The following is a 14,591-nucleotide window of genomic DNA, read 5'->3' as shown; positions in this document are numbered from 1 at the left end:
CTAGCTGTATGAATTAGGACATTATTGCTCATGTAGATATTTGAATATACTTGATGCAATATAACTTATCAATCAAATGTTCTGAGGCTAATATGAGTACCAAAAGCAAGACATGAAGAGGAAATGAATATTTAGCTAAATCGAAAATCAGTCAGAGATAAGATTCCTCAATACTGGGTAGTTTAACTAGATAGCTTCTAGAGTTCTATGAAACTTAAGATCCCAGAAAAGTTAGTGAAGAAATGGAAGTTTCTAGCTTTATCCCATAATAACATGTATTTCTGCAATTTAAATAAACTATATGAGCATTAATGGGCCAAAAAATGATGAAGAAAGAATTAAAGATTGGTTGGTAAGACAATTCTTTAATCAAACAAATGCAAATAACAATTTTAATTCATCCTATAAAAGATTTTAAGACACTCAGTCCTCAGCTTGTGATAGAAAAGATATGGGAGAAGAATTTGAATAAAGAAGAGTATTAGGATTTATCAGAAAAAGATAAGATTTTAACAAGGCCAGTTCAAGTAAATAAATAATTTTAACTTGATTTGAAGAACAAAGTAAATTAGCAAATATATAAAAATCAAGAAATTCTCACTGAATCTGAAAATTTTTAGTAGCTACATTGAATGGGACCAAAGTAACCCTAGCAATACACAGAAGATAGAGTTTAATTAGAAAACATTTGATGCCAAATAGCAGCTCTAAAATTAAGGTCAAATCTCTATGGAATTCTTTTCCAAAACTCAAAATCCCAGCCAAATCGTAAGAAAATCATCAGATAAATCCAAATTCAGAGACATTCCACAGAATATCTGGCTAATACCCTCAAAACTGTCAAGGTCTTAAAGGAAAAAAAGTTCAAAAAAAAAAGGAGTCCTAAGCTGTTACAGACTAGAGCAAACTGGAGAGACCTGACAATTAAATGCAATGTGGTATCTTGGACTGAATCTTTAACAGGACCTTAATGGAAAACTGATAAAATCTGAATAATGTCTGGAGTTCATGGCAATCTACCAATGTGGGTTTATTCATTCTGACAAATTTACCACAGTCAGGAGCAATGGCAAAAGCAGGGCAAACCAAAACTGGGTCAAAGGTATACGGGGACTCCACACTACACTACCTTTGAGACATTTCTGCAAATCTTAAAACTGTACCAAAATAAAAGGTTTATTTTTAAAAAATTAAGGAAAAAGTTTCCATTCAAACTATAAGGCAGTAATTCAAAAGTTCAATTTTGGAATGATTATGACATAAAAATTAAAATGAATATTATTTAGGCCAGAGAGCTTGAAAACTATGTAAATTAAGATAATTAAAATAAACAACTGCTTCATAAAACATAATAAAGACATGCAATAGATAAATAATAAATATACTGCAATGACGGATAATATCTATTTAAAAATAAAGACATGCTGGTAAATATTGCCAAATGTTGATTTCTTGATGTATCCTGAAAGGCAGCAGGCAAAGGATAGAGAAAGAAGGAATGGGTAGCAGTCAATATTTAATTACATTCTATGTATTCATTTTTAGTTAACCTAAGAAAATAAGTGATAAAAAAAAAATCAAATGTTTGAGTTCACTCTGTAATTGCTTCCAAGCACTAAAAACCAGTTTGGCTATCTCTTCAACAATACACTGAATGACTCAAGATTGCATACTGTTGGTAGGATACAAAATGGTAAAGGAAGTTGCTCATTTTAGAAGCTTAAGGACTTTTTCCAAATCTAACCTGAAGATAAATGTCAGTTCTCCACATCCAGATAGGATGAAATCATTTGTGGCAAAACAGTGCTCCAGCCAAAAACAACAAAAGCCAGATTAAATTTAAAAATCCAGTTTAAAGACGTCAGTCAGAAGGCAGTGGCTGCGACAATGAGTGGAGTGGCCAAGATTCCGAAGAGGGTGGTTTGTAGATCTGAAAGTATTCTTTCCCCACTTAGTTTTAAAGATTCCCGGCCTGGGCAAGGGGCTGGGAAGCCAGGCTTTGCCCACAGGGCTCGTGTTACAGAACAGAAAAATCATCGAAGATTTAGGTAGTTGTGCAGGGCGGAAGTGACACAGTTGGAGATTTGAGACTTATATCTATCTCAGATCATTTGATAAATCCCAAACCTGTACAGGGCTTGAAATTAAAAAGCTGAGCCCTAAAACCTTTGAAAAGCATAATGGAGTTTTCTACAGTCTTACAATGTTGAGGACATAAACACTGGAGTACATGCTTTGCCAGGAATAGGGTCGTATTGATTATCAGCTCTGTTTGGGAAGCCTTAACAAAAGGACCAGGCTGAGCCACAAGTAGACCAAGACTTATCAAAACTTCTATCCATTCTCCATAGGAGACAGTAAAGCATCTTAGAGAGTAATAAAAATGAACTAATGTAAAAATTTTATGAAGTAGGAGAGAAAAGGGGCAATTGATTAGGTGATAACCTTAAGCAAGCAAGAAAAGACGGGAACTAGTACAGAAATACGTTTCCCTTAAACAAGGGCACGTACTAAGTAAGAAATAAAATACAAAAGGCAGAGTATATGGGTACAAATGCAGGTAGGTTGGTAGATTAAAATGGTCAGAAAAAGCAGAAGTTCCTTTTTATACTGGAGAGGAGAGGCTGGATATGTAAGGAGCAAGAAGGGAGATAAAAGAGTCCTTTACAGGGGAGAGTTGAATGGACTAACAAAAGGCCAGAAAAATGCTGGGCAACACCAAGGGTCTACCTGAAGACAGTGGTCATGAATTTAAGGGTTAGTTGGCAAATCTGTGTGATATTCCTTTCTATATAAAGCTGTGAAGGTGTTGAACAGGCAGAAAGTTAAATTTATAAGGTTGAGGTTTTGCTTGGTGAGTAGGACAAAGGGCCAAGAGAACTGAGGTCATAGTAAATGCAAATTGGTGGTAATTAGGTGAGCCCTGGAATCCAAGCTAGCTAAAAAAGGAAGTGGGAACAGGAGAGGCTTGAGAGAATAGGAAAACAAGCGGCAAAATCAACAGAAATGGGTGCCAGTGGAGCTGAATTTGCTAGTCAGAGTTCTGGAGTTAAGTGGACTGGAAAGACAGCATGTGCTGGTCAGAAACAGGATATGACTGTAGGGAGGATGGCAGAAGTAGAGCAGAACACAGGATGATAAGAGGAAAGAAATTCAAGAAGATGAAGAGGCCAGAACAGTGAAGAATCATCTGTACAGATATTTAAATCACCAAGGATTGTTTTTCATAATTCAAAACCACAAGAGTAGGCTGAAGAAAGAGACCATGAAATACGTCCTAAGATCTTCAAGAAGTGAGAGAAGCAACACAGAAAGAAATGTGCATGGGACTGTAATGGGAGGGCCTACTGGGCGGTACAATTTCGGGGGCGCGAGCTTCAAAACTGGAGGTGTTTAGAGAGGGAAAAGGAACAGTGATGTAGAAACACTAACGTGGAACAATCCTGTAAGCCCACTGGTGTAACTGCTGTGGGAGGGAACACAATCACTACTTGAGAGGACTGCAAGTAGAAGCAGTATCCTCAGGGAGGTAATCAGGTTTCAGGTAGAGCAGGAAGGTATAAGTCATGTTCAGAAAAGAATACACTAATAAGGGATGCCTGGGTGGCTCAGTTGGTTAAGCAGCTGCCTTCGGCTCAGGTCATGATCCCAGCGTCCTGGGATCGAGTCCCACATCGGGCTCCTTGCTCGGCAGGGAGCCTGCTTCTCCCTCTGCCTCTGCCTGTGCTCGCTCTCTCTCTCTGACAAATAAATTAAAAAATCTTAAAAAAAAAAAAAAAGAATACACTAATAATTTGACTCATTTATCAGTGTTTACTAAAAGGCACTGAATTAGGCACTGGGAATAAGATAGTAATAAAGACATAATCTCAGCCCTCACAAAACTGCAACTCAAGTAAGGAGTTTCATATAGAAGTGATTACTTTAAAGAATTTAACTAAATTCTTTTTTTTTAAATATAACTAAATTTTTATAACAACCTAACAGTTTTATTAAGAAACGAGGATGCATGTATTTGAAGAATGATCTAACAAAATTTGTGACTATTTTAATGTATCTAATCATCGTGGCATTAATCATATGCTGAAAACTATTTGAATTAAGACCATGTGGGAAAGAGTCATTTTTTTAACCGTAAAGAAACAGGCGAAAATGCTTTTACAGATACATGCAGTTACCTGAGACAAAGCAGCATCCCGCTCTTCTATCACTGCGTTCATTTCTTCTGCAGTTATTCTCTCTTTACATTCCTTGGTCTTGTAGATTCTATCCACAATTACAGCTCCATTCTTCTGAATAGCTATTCCTGTGTCTGCATTGTTTATTCTGTTCAGTAATTCCTGTAATGTCTACCAACACCATTATATGTTAGTCAGACATGAAGTTTTAATATATTTTATTTAATATGGGGTTTTAATTAATAGGCACATGTGAATTGTAAATTGACTGAGTGAAGTTATTGAATTTTCATATTGCAGCAAAGATGTACATTATTAGTGTGTCAATTCTTCTTTTTCCCACATCTTAGTTCTTGAAACCCACTCAATTGAACTTAAGCCTCTAAGATATAAGACTGACATCAAGAAATCTCCTCAGAGAATGGCTTACCATGTCATTTTCTTCAGGGTTAATATTTTCTAGCCTAGAAAAAAGGGACACAGAAAGCCTGATCAGTAGCATTTCCTTAGTGCAGCAAAATGAGTTCGCTTTTTAAATCTTTAGAACCTCAAGTAATTTCATTCGACTAGTCTTTAGAGTCAACCATGACACTGAACATATTAAAGTGCCACCTGCTCGACTCCATCTTTCAATAATGCTCCATATCTTCTGCACTGACTTCAGACTGTTAAGTTATTAATGTTTACTGCTATATATGACTACAAGGATCAATTGTTCATATGTGCTTAGATGAGGAAAGTTCCCTAGTGATAGAAGCACTACTTCTCATCATTATATTTATTCCTGGACTTTCAATTCTTACCAAAAACTGTATTTCCTCTGGTTTTTTGGACTTCATCACAAATAAAACAAGACAAGTATTTTTATTGCAAAGTTTAACTATGTTCCCTCAAAAGCAAAGACAAATAATGACCACTAAATTTGAACTGAAAATCTCCTGCTGCTATTTGTTAAAACAAATACACTGTATAGAACGGCTGACCAAAACTAGAACACACGTTTTTAGATGACTAATGTTATTTTTCTCTTTCAATACATACTTAGAATTATTCAATCTAAAGCCTAAGGAAGTAAATTCATTCCTCTAATAAATGCATTTTGTCTTAGAAGAGTCATTGTGCTTACTGAAATGTTTTTTGATGTTGGTGAATTGAACAAATGCAGGAAAGAAAAAGAAAGAAGCTCTAAACGAGTATCTTCGAAAATGCTGATAATGTAATTTAGGCAATCATTAAATTGGGTAAGTTAAATGAAAATCTGTAATGGGTATTAATAAAATGATGTCGATTTTAAAAATAGCTCCATTATTTTTAAATTGTACTAAAATGTTTAGATATATAAGTTCCTGTTTTCTCATATCCCCAATTTCTGGGCTCCTATGATTTAATATTTACCACCATAAAAAAAGGTTACTTGGAAAAGATATAGAGAAGCAATAAATTTATTACAAACTTGTTCCAAACTATAGTTCAATGAAATTGCTACATTCATGAAGAAAAATTTAGAACACTGCATTTTTAATAGGAAAAAATAAACATACATAAAAACTATTTTTTTAAAGAATTAATTTATTTTAGAGACAGCGTGAGAAAGAGCACAAGCAGAGGCAGTGACAGAGGGAGAGGGAAAAGCTCCTCACTGGGCAGGGAGCCCAATGCTGGCGCTTGATCCCAGGACTCTGGGATCATGACCAGGGCTGAAGACAAACATTTAACCAACTTGAGCTACCCAGGGGCCCCATCAAAAACTATTTCTACACATTCTTAAATGGTCTAAATTTACACTATGACACAGCAATTTTGAATTATATATACTTTATATATCTCAAACTAGTAATGTCCACTTAGATTCACATTTCTCCCAAAATAAATCAACAGTTTTCAAATTCCTGCTTCATAAAAGCTCGTTCTACAAAAACTCTGAAGATAATAATTTTTAATCAATTAAAAAACAGTGAAAAGCACAAGATAACAAAATTCTTACACTTATGGATGCTCGCATAAAAGTATTTGAAAAACATCAGTAGCATTTAAACATCATTTTTAAGGAAGTCATATGTAGTGAAAAGTATTTACCTTAATGTTGTTCTTTTTAGATGAAATCAGACTAAGAGCTAATTACAGCAGTTCCCAAAGAAGACTCAATTTAAATTCTTATAAATGTCATAATTAACTTATTAAATTTGATCATTTAAAATGAAGAGATACATGAAAGTAAACATCCAGATTAGCAGATTACTGGAAATGCTTGCAAAAAAAAAACAAAGTTTAGATCTCAAGGTTATATATCTCCTTCTTTTGTTCCAAAGAACTTCACATATGATTAGGAAGAAAATAACAGTATAGGGAGGATACCTAATTTGTACATTCAAAATAATCAACACAACAAAGAGTGTATGCAATTTCTATGTGATAAGCTGTAAGTTTTTTTAGGCATTGCAAGGTGAAGAATTATTACTTTAAGGAGAGACAAATGAGTCTGAATGTTTTAAATTAGTATCTTTCAAGAGGATATGGTTAAGAGAGTTGTATTATTGAGAGTTGTATTAAGATAGTTGTATTTAGTCTACTAGCAAACTTGTCTGCTAACAAATAAAATTTTTTAAAAAATAAAATTTTCTTATTAAAAGTTATATTAAATCCTTTCCACATAAATTTAGCATTGCAGATATAAATAAAGTATATGATTGCCTTTTAAAAAAATTTTTTTTTTTAAAGATTTTATTTATTTATTTGGCAGAGAGAGATCACAAGTAGGCAGAGAGGCAGGCAGAGATAAAGAGAGAGGAGGAAGCAGGCTCTCTGTTGAGCAGAGAGCCCGATGCGGGGCTCGATCCCAGGATCCTGAGATCATGACCTGAGCCGAAGGCAGAGGCTTAACCCACTGAGCCACCCAGGTGCCCCTAAATTTTTTTTTTTTTAAAGATTTTACTTATTTATTTGACACAGAGAGAGATCACAAGTAGACAGAGAGGCAGGCAGAGAGAGAGAGGGAAGCAGGCTTCCTGTAAAGCAGAGAGCCTGATGCGGGGCTCGATCCCAGGACCCTGAGACCATGACCTGAGCCGGAGGCAGAGGCTTAACCCACTGAGCCACCCAGGCGCCCCTATGATTGCCTTTAGAAGTACATAATGTATAGTGATATATCATTTTGCTGATGAGTGAATTTGAACATGTCTTAGTAGGTGTGCCAGGTTTGACATGCAGGGCATGAGGTTTAAGCCAATCATTTAGCATTTATTTAGATCTCAGTTTTGCTTTACTATTCTTTATAACTTTCTTAAAGATTTTACTATTTTGAATAACACAGAGGACTTTGGGTGAAGGAGAGAAGTGAGTTGGGAGAAATTGGAGGGGGAGACGAACCATGAGAGACTGTGGATTCTAAGAAACAGGTGATGGGGGTTGGGGGGTTGGGAAGGCTTGGTGGTGGGTTTTAAGGAGGGCATGTATTGCATGGAGCACTGGGTGTGGTGCATAAACAATAAATCTTGGAACACTGAAAAAATAAAATAAAATTTAAAAACAAAACAAAACAACAACAAAAAATTTTACTTATTTATTTGACAGAGAGAAAGCACAAGCTGGGGGAGCGGAAGAGGGAGAAGCAGGCTCCCACTGAGCAGGAAGCCCACTGTGGGACTCAATCCCAGGACGCTGAGATCATGATCTGAACCGAAGGCAGACACTTAAACAACTGAGCCACCCAAGTGCCCCTAACCTTTAAAATTGATCTCAGTTTTGCTCTATGATTATCCCTGTAAGTACAGTGATAAATGGTCATTAAGAGAAAACCAAAACTTTAATGAAAATGAGCAAATGGTTAATCTGAGATTCAAAAAATTCATATAAACAAGTAACTTTCAATATAAACATGAGTCTGGAAAGAGAAAGGGCTAATATTTATATTTCTCTATTTGTGTTTCTTTAAAAGTTTCAGGAAGTACTTGTCATGGATATCAAAGATTAACTACATCATAATTTAGTCTCAACCAGATTATTACAGCAGAGATCAGCAAACTTTCTGTAAACAGTCATATAATATTTTAGACTTTGCTGTATGTTCTCTGTTGCAGCTACTAAATGCTCCCTTTGTAGTACAAAAGTATCCAAAGATAATATGTAAATGAACAGGTGTGGCTGTGCTACAATAAAACTTTATTCACAAAAACAACAGGAAGGATGGATGTGCACCACAGGTCTTTACTTTGCACATCCCTGATCTAGAGCACTGGAAAATGAGACCAGATCTTTGATGTTAAAACACTGTTTAAGCGCCAACTGCGACATATTTTTCTGAGCTGGATCACTCAATACCCAGTTAAAGACTAATCACCTAAAAAATTGGATTTCAGAAAATAAAATTCAGTCTTACTAGTACATCACTTACTGTATTACTTAAGAAAACATAAAAATTAGACAAAAACCTACTTTTAGAAAAAAGAAGATAATCTGAAACAATTTACCAGGTTTTCTATTTCCTATATAAAATGACTTGTTAGAGGTTTAAGGCTTACTAGCAGCATGTGTAACATATAAGGCTTTACTGGTTTAATAAAGAATTAAAGTAATAGTCGATGTTATATGAAATACAGCTGATGAACTATAAGTTATATATCATTAAAAGGAAATTTGCAATCATACAAAAGAATATGTATGTAGTTTTGGAAACTAAATTATGCCTATAACAGCTTAACCAGACATAGTCATGATAATTAGTGAGAATTTTGCTGAAGTAAATGTCCACGGGCTCAAGTTTCAATTGATTTCCTATACCTTGCATATTTTGACTGACACCTCTGCACGCTAAGTGAAAAGACCCATGCATGAAATGTCACATTTCTTGATTTATCCCTAGATCAGTCAATATTGTGTCTTTCCTTTCTGAACCTATAGTCATTCACCTTGTTCAATGGGAAGCAGTTAAACTTTGACCTCAAATGATAAAAGGAACTAGTGATCACCCTAATCAAAAAACTCTGAATTGTTTATTTTTATTCTCTTTCATTTTTACACAGCATCACCCTAATATGTTAAAAAGAAAAACTGAAGACACTGAATATCACATGATCTCAAAAGCCGGAATATACATACACAAATGTATCTATATTAGTAAGTAAATTTTAGTCATTTTAACTTGAATCTTTTTTACTTTTTTCCTAGGTTTGGCTAAAAGTGAAAAAGAAAAAAAGCACTGAAGATTCAAGGGGTAGGGGAAGGCAGACATGGCAGAATATAAGAAAAAACAGACATCACAAAAAGAAGTAGATCAGAACTGGCAAAGATGAAAAGAAAATGACAGAAAGAATCTGAAGGTTATAGGAAGCAAGAAATAAGGAATTAAGACAAAAAGAGATGTGAAATAATGTGTATTATTTCAACTTGTAACCCAGTGCCTTCAAATACGCTTTTCAGTCAAGCAAAGCTCAATTGGTTCTACCTTAAGCAATTCACCTAAAATGTACTACTGAAAGTTCAGAACCTACAGATGCCAACTGAGTAGAAAGGAGCATCCACAGTGACATTTAAAACTATGCTGACATATTATTCTTTTAAAGCTGTTGTTTTTCCCTCTTATGTATGATTTTTCCTGATCTCCCCAATCCGCACCCCTAGACTATAAAACTATAGGAGTGGACTACAACATGTTCCTAAGAAACAATAATTATTCATATCAATTAATATTATTTTAAGAAATTATGCAGTTATTTCTTCAATGTCTATCTTCTCAAGTAAACTGGGATCATAATGCTGCATTCTGAGTACCTGACAGTACACAATCAATAAATATTTATTGAATGGATTAAATAAACTAAAAGAAAAGGCTTGGGATTGAGTGTTTTTCTTTTCTCCCTTAATACAAATGCTACAAAGAACATGTGAAAAAAGGGTCTGCCTCGGGGAACCTTAATTTTAACATATTGTAATAAAAACTAGAAACAAATGTATGCACAAATTAAAGTAGACAATGGAAGGAAAAAAATGGAAAAATAGAAAGAGAGGTTCAAATTAAATTGAGCCATCAATTAAAGAGAGAATGAATAAAACTAAGAGACCAAATCAGTAGAGGCTCTAAGGAAAAAGTTTTGATTTGGGTATGTGGGTAGATGGTTGGGACAAGGGATCAAGGCAAAATAAGGTTTTTAAAAACAAATTAATATTTCCATTTGGTAAGTTTGAGTCACCTGTGCAAGTCTGAGATAGATAAGTCCTACAATGTGTAATTGACTTTGACTCCTTGGGCAAGTGGTCAACCACTCAAAGTTTTTTCACCTATAAAGCATAAACATAATCCCCTTGAGGAGTTGTGACATTGTATAAAAAGCTGATTTGTTATCTTTGGGATGTGGTTTTGATTTCTGAAAGAAAGAAAATCTATTTAGAAGCAAATTTCATGAATAAAATTGGCAATCGGGGTGCTTGAGTGGCTCAGTCGGTTAACCATCTGCCTTCAGCTCAGGTCATGATCCCAGAGTCCTGGGATAGAAGCTGAGCAGGGAGGGGCGCCTCGTGGCTCAGTGGGTTAAAGCCTCTGCCTTCGGCTCGGGTCGTGATTCCAGGGTTCTGGGATCGAGCCCCACATCGGGCTCTTTGCTCAGCAGGGAGCCTGCTTCCTCCTCTCTCTCTCTCTGCCTACTTGTGATCTGTCAAATAAATAAATAAAATCTTTAAAAAAAAAAAAAAAGAAGAAGCTGAGCAGGGAGCCCGCTTCTCCCTTTGCCCCTGCCCCTCCTTCCCACTCATGCTTTCTCTCCCTCTCCCTCTCAAACTAATAAATAAAACCTTTTAAAAAATTGGTAGTCAACCGAGGTAACAAGATTCGCAGTCATGAATTACATGTAAATACAGCACTGTGCAGCAGGTGATAAACTGAATGTAATAGTACTTCCAAATTTCCAAATTCCCAAAGAAGAGTAGTAAAGTTATAATGAAAGTATTACTGAAATAAAAACGGCATCTACTTTTTAAAGTTATGTTTAAAAACATTTGGCTCCAGGCACCTGGGTGGCTCAGTCAGTAAAGCATCTGCCTTTGGCTCAGATCATGATCCTTCTCTCTTTGTCTGCTATTTCCCCTGCTTGTGCTCTCTCTGTCAAATAAATAAAATCTTTAAAAAGTAAATAAATAAAAACATTTGGCCCCAGCAAGTGTTTTTGTAGATATAAACAAACTGATTTTAAAAGGCATATGGAGGGGCGCCTGGGTGGCTCAGTGGGTTAAGCCTCTGCCTTTGGCTCAGGTCATGGTCTCAGGGTCCTGGGATCGAGTCCTGCATCTGGGCTCTCTGCTCGGCAGGGAGCCTGCTTCCTCTTCTCTCTCTCTGTCTGCCTCTCTGCATACTTGTGATCTCTCTCTCTGTCAAATAAATAAATAAATAAATCTAGAAAATTAAAAATAAAAGGCATATGGAAAAGTAAAGGTACTAGAATAGCCAAAACAATTCTGTAATAAAAGAGAAAAATTAGATGGCTTAACATTATCCGATTTCAGACACTATAAAGATTCAATAATCAATACCATGTGGTATTGGCAAAGGGACAGATGCACAGATCAATGGAAGAGAAAATAAAAAGTCCAGAAATTAATCCATACAAATATAGTCAACTGAGTTTCAAAAAGGTGCAAGGAAATTTAATAGAGAAATGATGGCCTTTCCAACAAATGGTACTGGAATAATGAATGTCCATACACAAAAAACAAGTAACATCTACCTTACACAAAAATTAACTCAAAATAAATCACAGATCTAAATGTAAAATATGAAATTTATAACCTATAGAAGGATTTAAAAAAACCTGTGTAACCTTATATATAGCAATGAGTTTTAGATTCAATACAAAAGTACAATCCATAAAAGAAAAAAAATCAATAAACTGAATTTCATCAATATTTAAAACTTGTGTTCTGCTAAACACATCATTAAGAGAACAAAAGCATTCACTGTTGATGGGAATACAAAATAGTGTAGTACAGCTACTCTGGAAGATACTTTGGCAGTTTCTTCTAAAGTTAACATAGATTAAACAGAGGCCCCAGGAATTATGTTACTAGGTTTAGCCAACTGATTTGAAAGCATATGTCCACACAAAACCTGTATGCAAATGCTTATAGCAACTTTATTCAAAATCGTCAAAAATTAGAAAAAAGAAAAGAATCACCAGGAGGTGAGAGGATCGTAGGATAGTATGAAGACTATGAAAAAGTCCCTGAGTATATTACAAATTATATTACATAACTTCACTGAAGGAGGTGGAAGGAAAAAAGAAGAGCCATTCTAAGTAACTTTGGAAAGTGGTACTTTGGAAACTGTAAGATTAAAGACTAAAGGAACTATATGTGAACAGTGTACTCTAGTAAGAGAAGTTGTTTCTCATGGGGGTATGCGTTAATGATTCTGGAAGTGTTATCATGTCTACCAGGGTAGAAGAAATAAGGAAATAATGGATGGTGGAGATGGAAACCAGGTTTCTTATTGTTGGAGGAAATTATGCATAAGAAAAAGGAGAAAGCCAAAATGAACTATGTGGCACTGGATTAGTCAGAGAAATAAGTATGAATTCAAATTTAGCTATTTTAATAAAGATCCAGATAGATACATACATAAATAATTTCATATACGTGCATGTATATCAATTAGTATACATATATATAAATTTCGTAGCTCTTTCCACTGATTGGGACTAAAAGTAGTCACACCAAGTAACAATGAGCACACCTAGCATCCTGATCTTGGTTTCTAATACCATTTTCCAATAAAAGGAATCACAGCCCTTTGAGGAATGGCTGAGTTTATGGGTGAGGTACATCCCTATACATCCCTACACATCCCTATAAGACATGACCCAGGGGCATTCTGTGGTGCCAGAGAAGTAAGTGTTTAAAAATCAAAAGGATGGGGAATGTGTCAAAGGGATATGGAGGTCAACCGGAAGAGCTTCCAATGGCCAAGCTGCAATACTTCAAGCAACAAAATAAACAACACAGTATTAGATTATAATCCAAAGTATTAAATGAGTACCCATGGAGTCTGTACTAATATAAACAAACAAAAAAATAAATAAATAAAGGAGAAGAGACAAATCTCTTTACTGAAGAGTTATAAATAATTTATGTAGATAATTTCCATGAAGGAAGTAGAGCTCAATTAACATCTCAATCCACACCCCTTATCCCCACCTCTGAATACGGGCTGCACTTAAGTAATCTGCAATTAAGTAATCTGAAATCTTTCATATTTCAAAGAATATGAAAGGGGAATGTTGGTAAGTAACATGGAGAAACACGGCAAGCACTACCTTGGCTAGGTGACCAAGATTAACATCACTGATGTTAAATCATGTTGATAGCATAATGTTGAAATAATATGATGAGAATGGCATCTTTGTCTCCCCAAAACCCATACCTCAGTCTAACCACGTGAAAAAAATTTCTAAAAACCCAAATTGAATAATATTCCATCAAATGCTTGACTAATAATCCTGAAAACTGTCCAAGTCATTAAAAACGAGGGAAATCTGAGAAAATATGACTAGAGTAGGCAAAGGAGACATAGCAAGTAAATTAATATGGGATCCTGGATGGGATCTTGGAACATAAAAAGGACATGAGAAAAATCAGTGAAATCTAAAGAAAGTGTGGAGTTTAGTTACCAATTATGTACCACTGTGCTTTCTCCCCTGTGACATATGTGCCATAATAATGTAAGCCATTAACAAAAAGGAAAACAGGAAAGTGGTTGTATGGAAACTCCCCTGTACTATCTTTGCAAATTTTCTGTAAATCTAAAAGTATTCTAAAATAAAAGTTTATTGGGGGAAAAAAGGGAGTCTAAGTAAAGACTGTGGAGTGAAATCTGAACACAGAAATCTGCCACATGAACAGAAGATAAAAAATTAGTCAAACAGTAAAGGAAGTAAGACATCACATGGTAATTCTTAAAAGTAGGATAGAGAAATGATGATTTGGGCCAAGTTCACCAAACCTTCCCTTTTATACATAAAAACAGGTATAGAGAAAAGACAATGAGTTCACCAAATCCTGAGAATTTTTCACTAATAGCACACAGCTTAGAAATAACCTGAGAGACCAATGAGTTGTGTAGATAGCCCAGAGAAAAAGTAAAATCCTTCCTGAACAGAAGAATCCTGTATTACAGAAGACTCTTTACAAAGGAAGGAAGAAGAATCAGAGTAGACCATTTTCCACTACACCAGTGGAACAAATAAAAGCCCCAAAGTAATACTCCACAGAACCCAGATATACACAAGAACAGGTAGAGTGAGCCCGTGGTCCACTGCAAGACACCCCACAAAACCCCTCAGAGGCAGGACAGAACCTGCAACAAAAGGGGTGTATAGCCCCAGGGAGAGCTTCCCATGCTCTCCATGCCCCCTACCCCCAACCCAGCCCGTT

The 14,591-nt window shown here is 35.5% G+C and overlaps 1 protein-coding gene across 7 annotated transcripts in view; it reads right to left on the bottom strand.

The window, feature by feature from the left end:
• Positions 1–14,591, bottom strand: part of MIPOL1 (mirror-image polydactyly 1) — a 328,041-nt gene that overhangs the window by 218,207 nt on the left and 95,243 nt on the right. For all 7 annotated transcript variants that reach the window (XM_046006980.1, XM_046006981.1, XM_046006984.1 and 4 more), the window contains 2 exons: positions 4,609–4,642; positions 4,179–4,349 (listed from right to left, as the gene is read on the bottom strand). In XM_046006980.1, coding sequence (XP_045862936.1) covers positions 4,179–4,349; positions 4,609–4,642 — 205 coding nt within the window. The remainder of the gene's footprint in view (positions 1–4,178; positions 4,350–4,608; positions 4,643–14,591) is intronic.

Source organism: Meles meles, chromosome 6 (assembly GCF_922984935.1).
Source record: "Meles meles chromosome 6, mMelMel3.1 paternal haplotype, whole genome shotgun sequence".
NCBI classification, from domain to species: domain Eukaryota; kingdom Metazoa; phylum Chordata; class Mammalia; order Carnivora; family Mustelidae; genus Meles; species Meles meles.
Note: the sequence above shows the minus strand (reverse complement) of the source record. Positions and strands in the feature narration are given on the sequence as shown.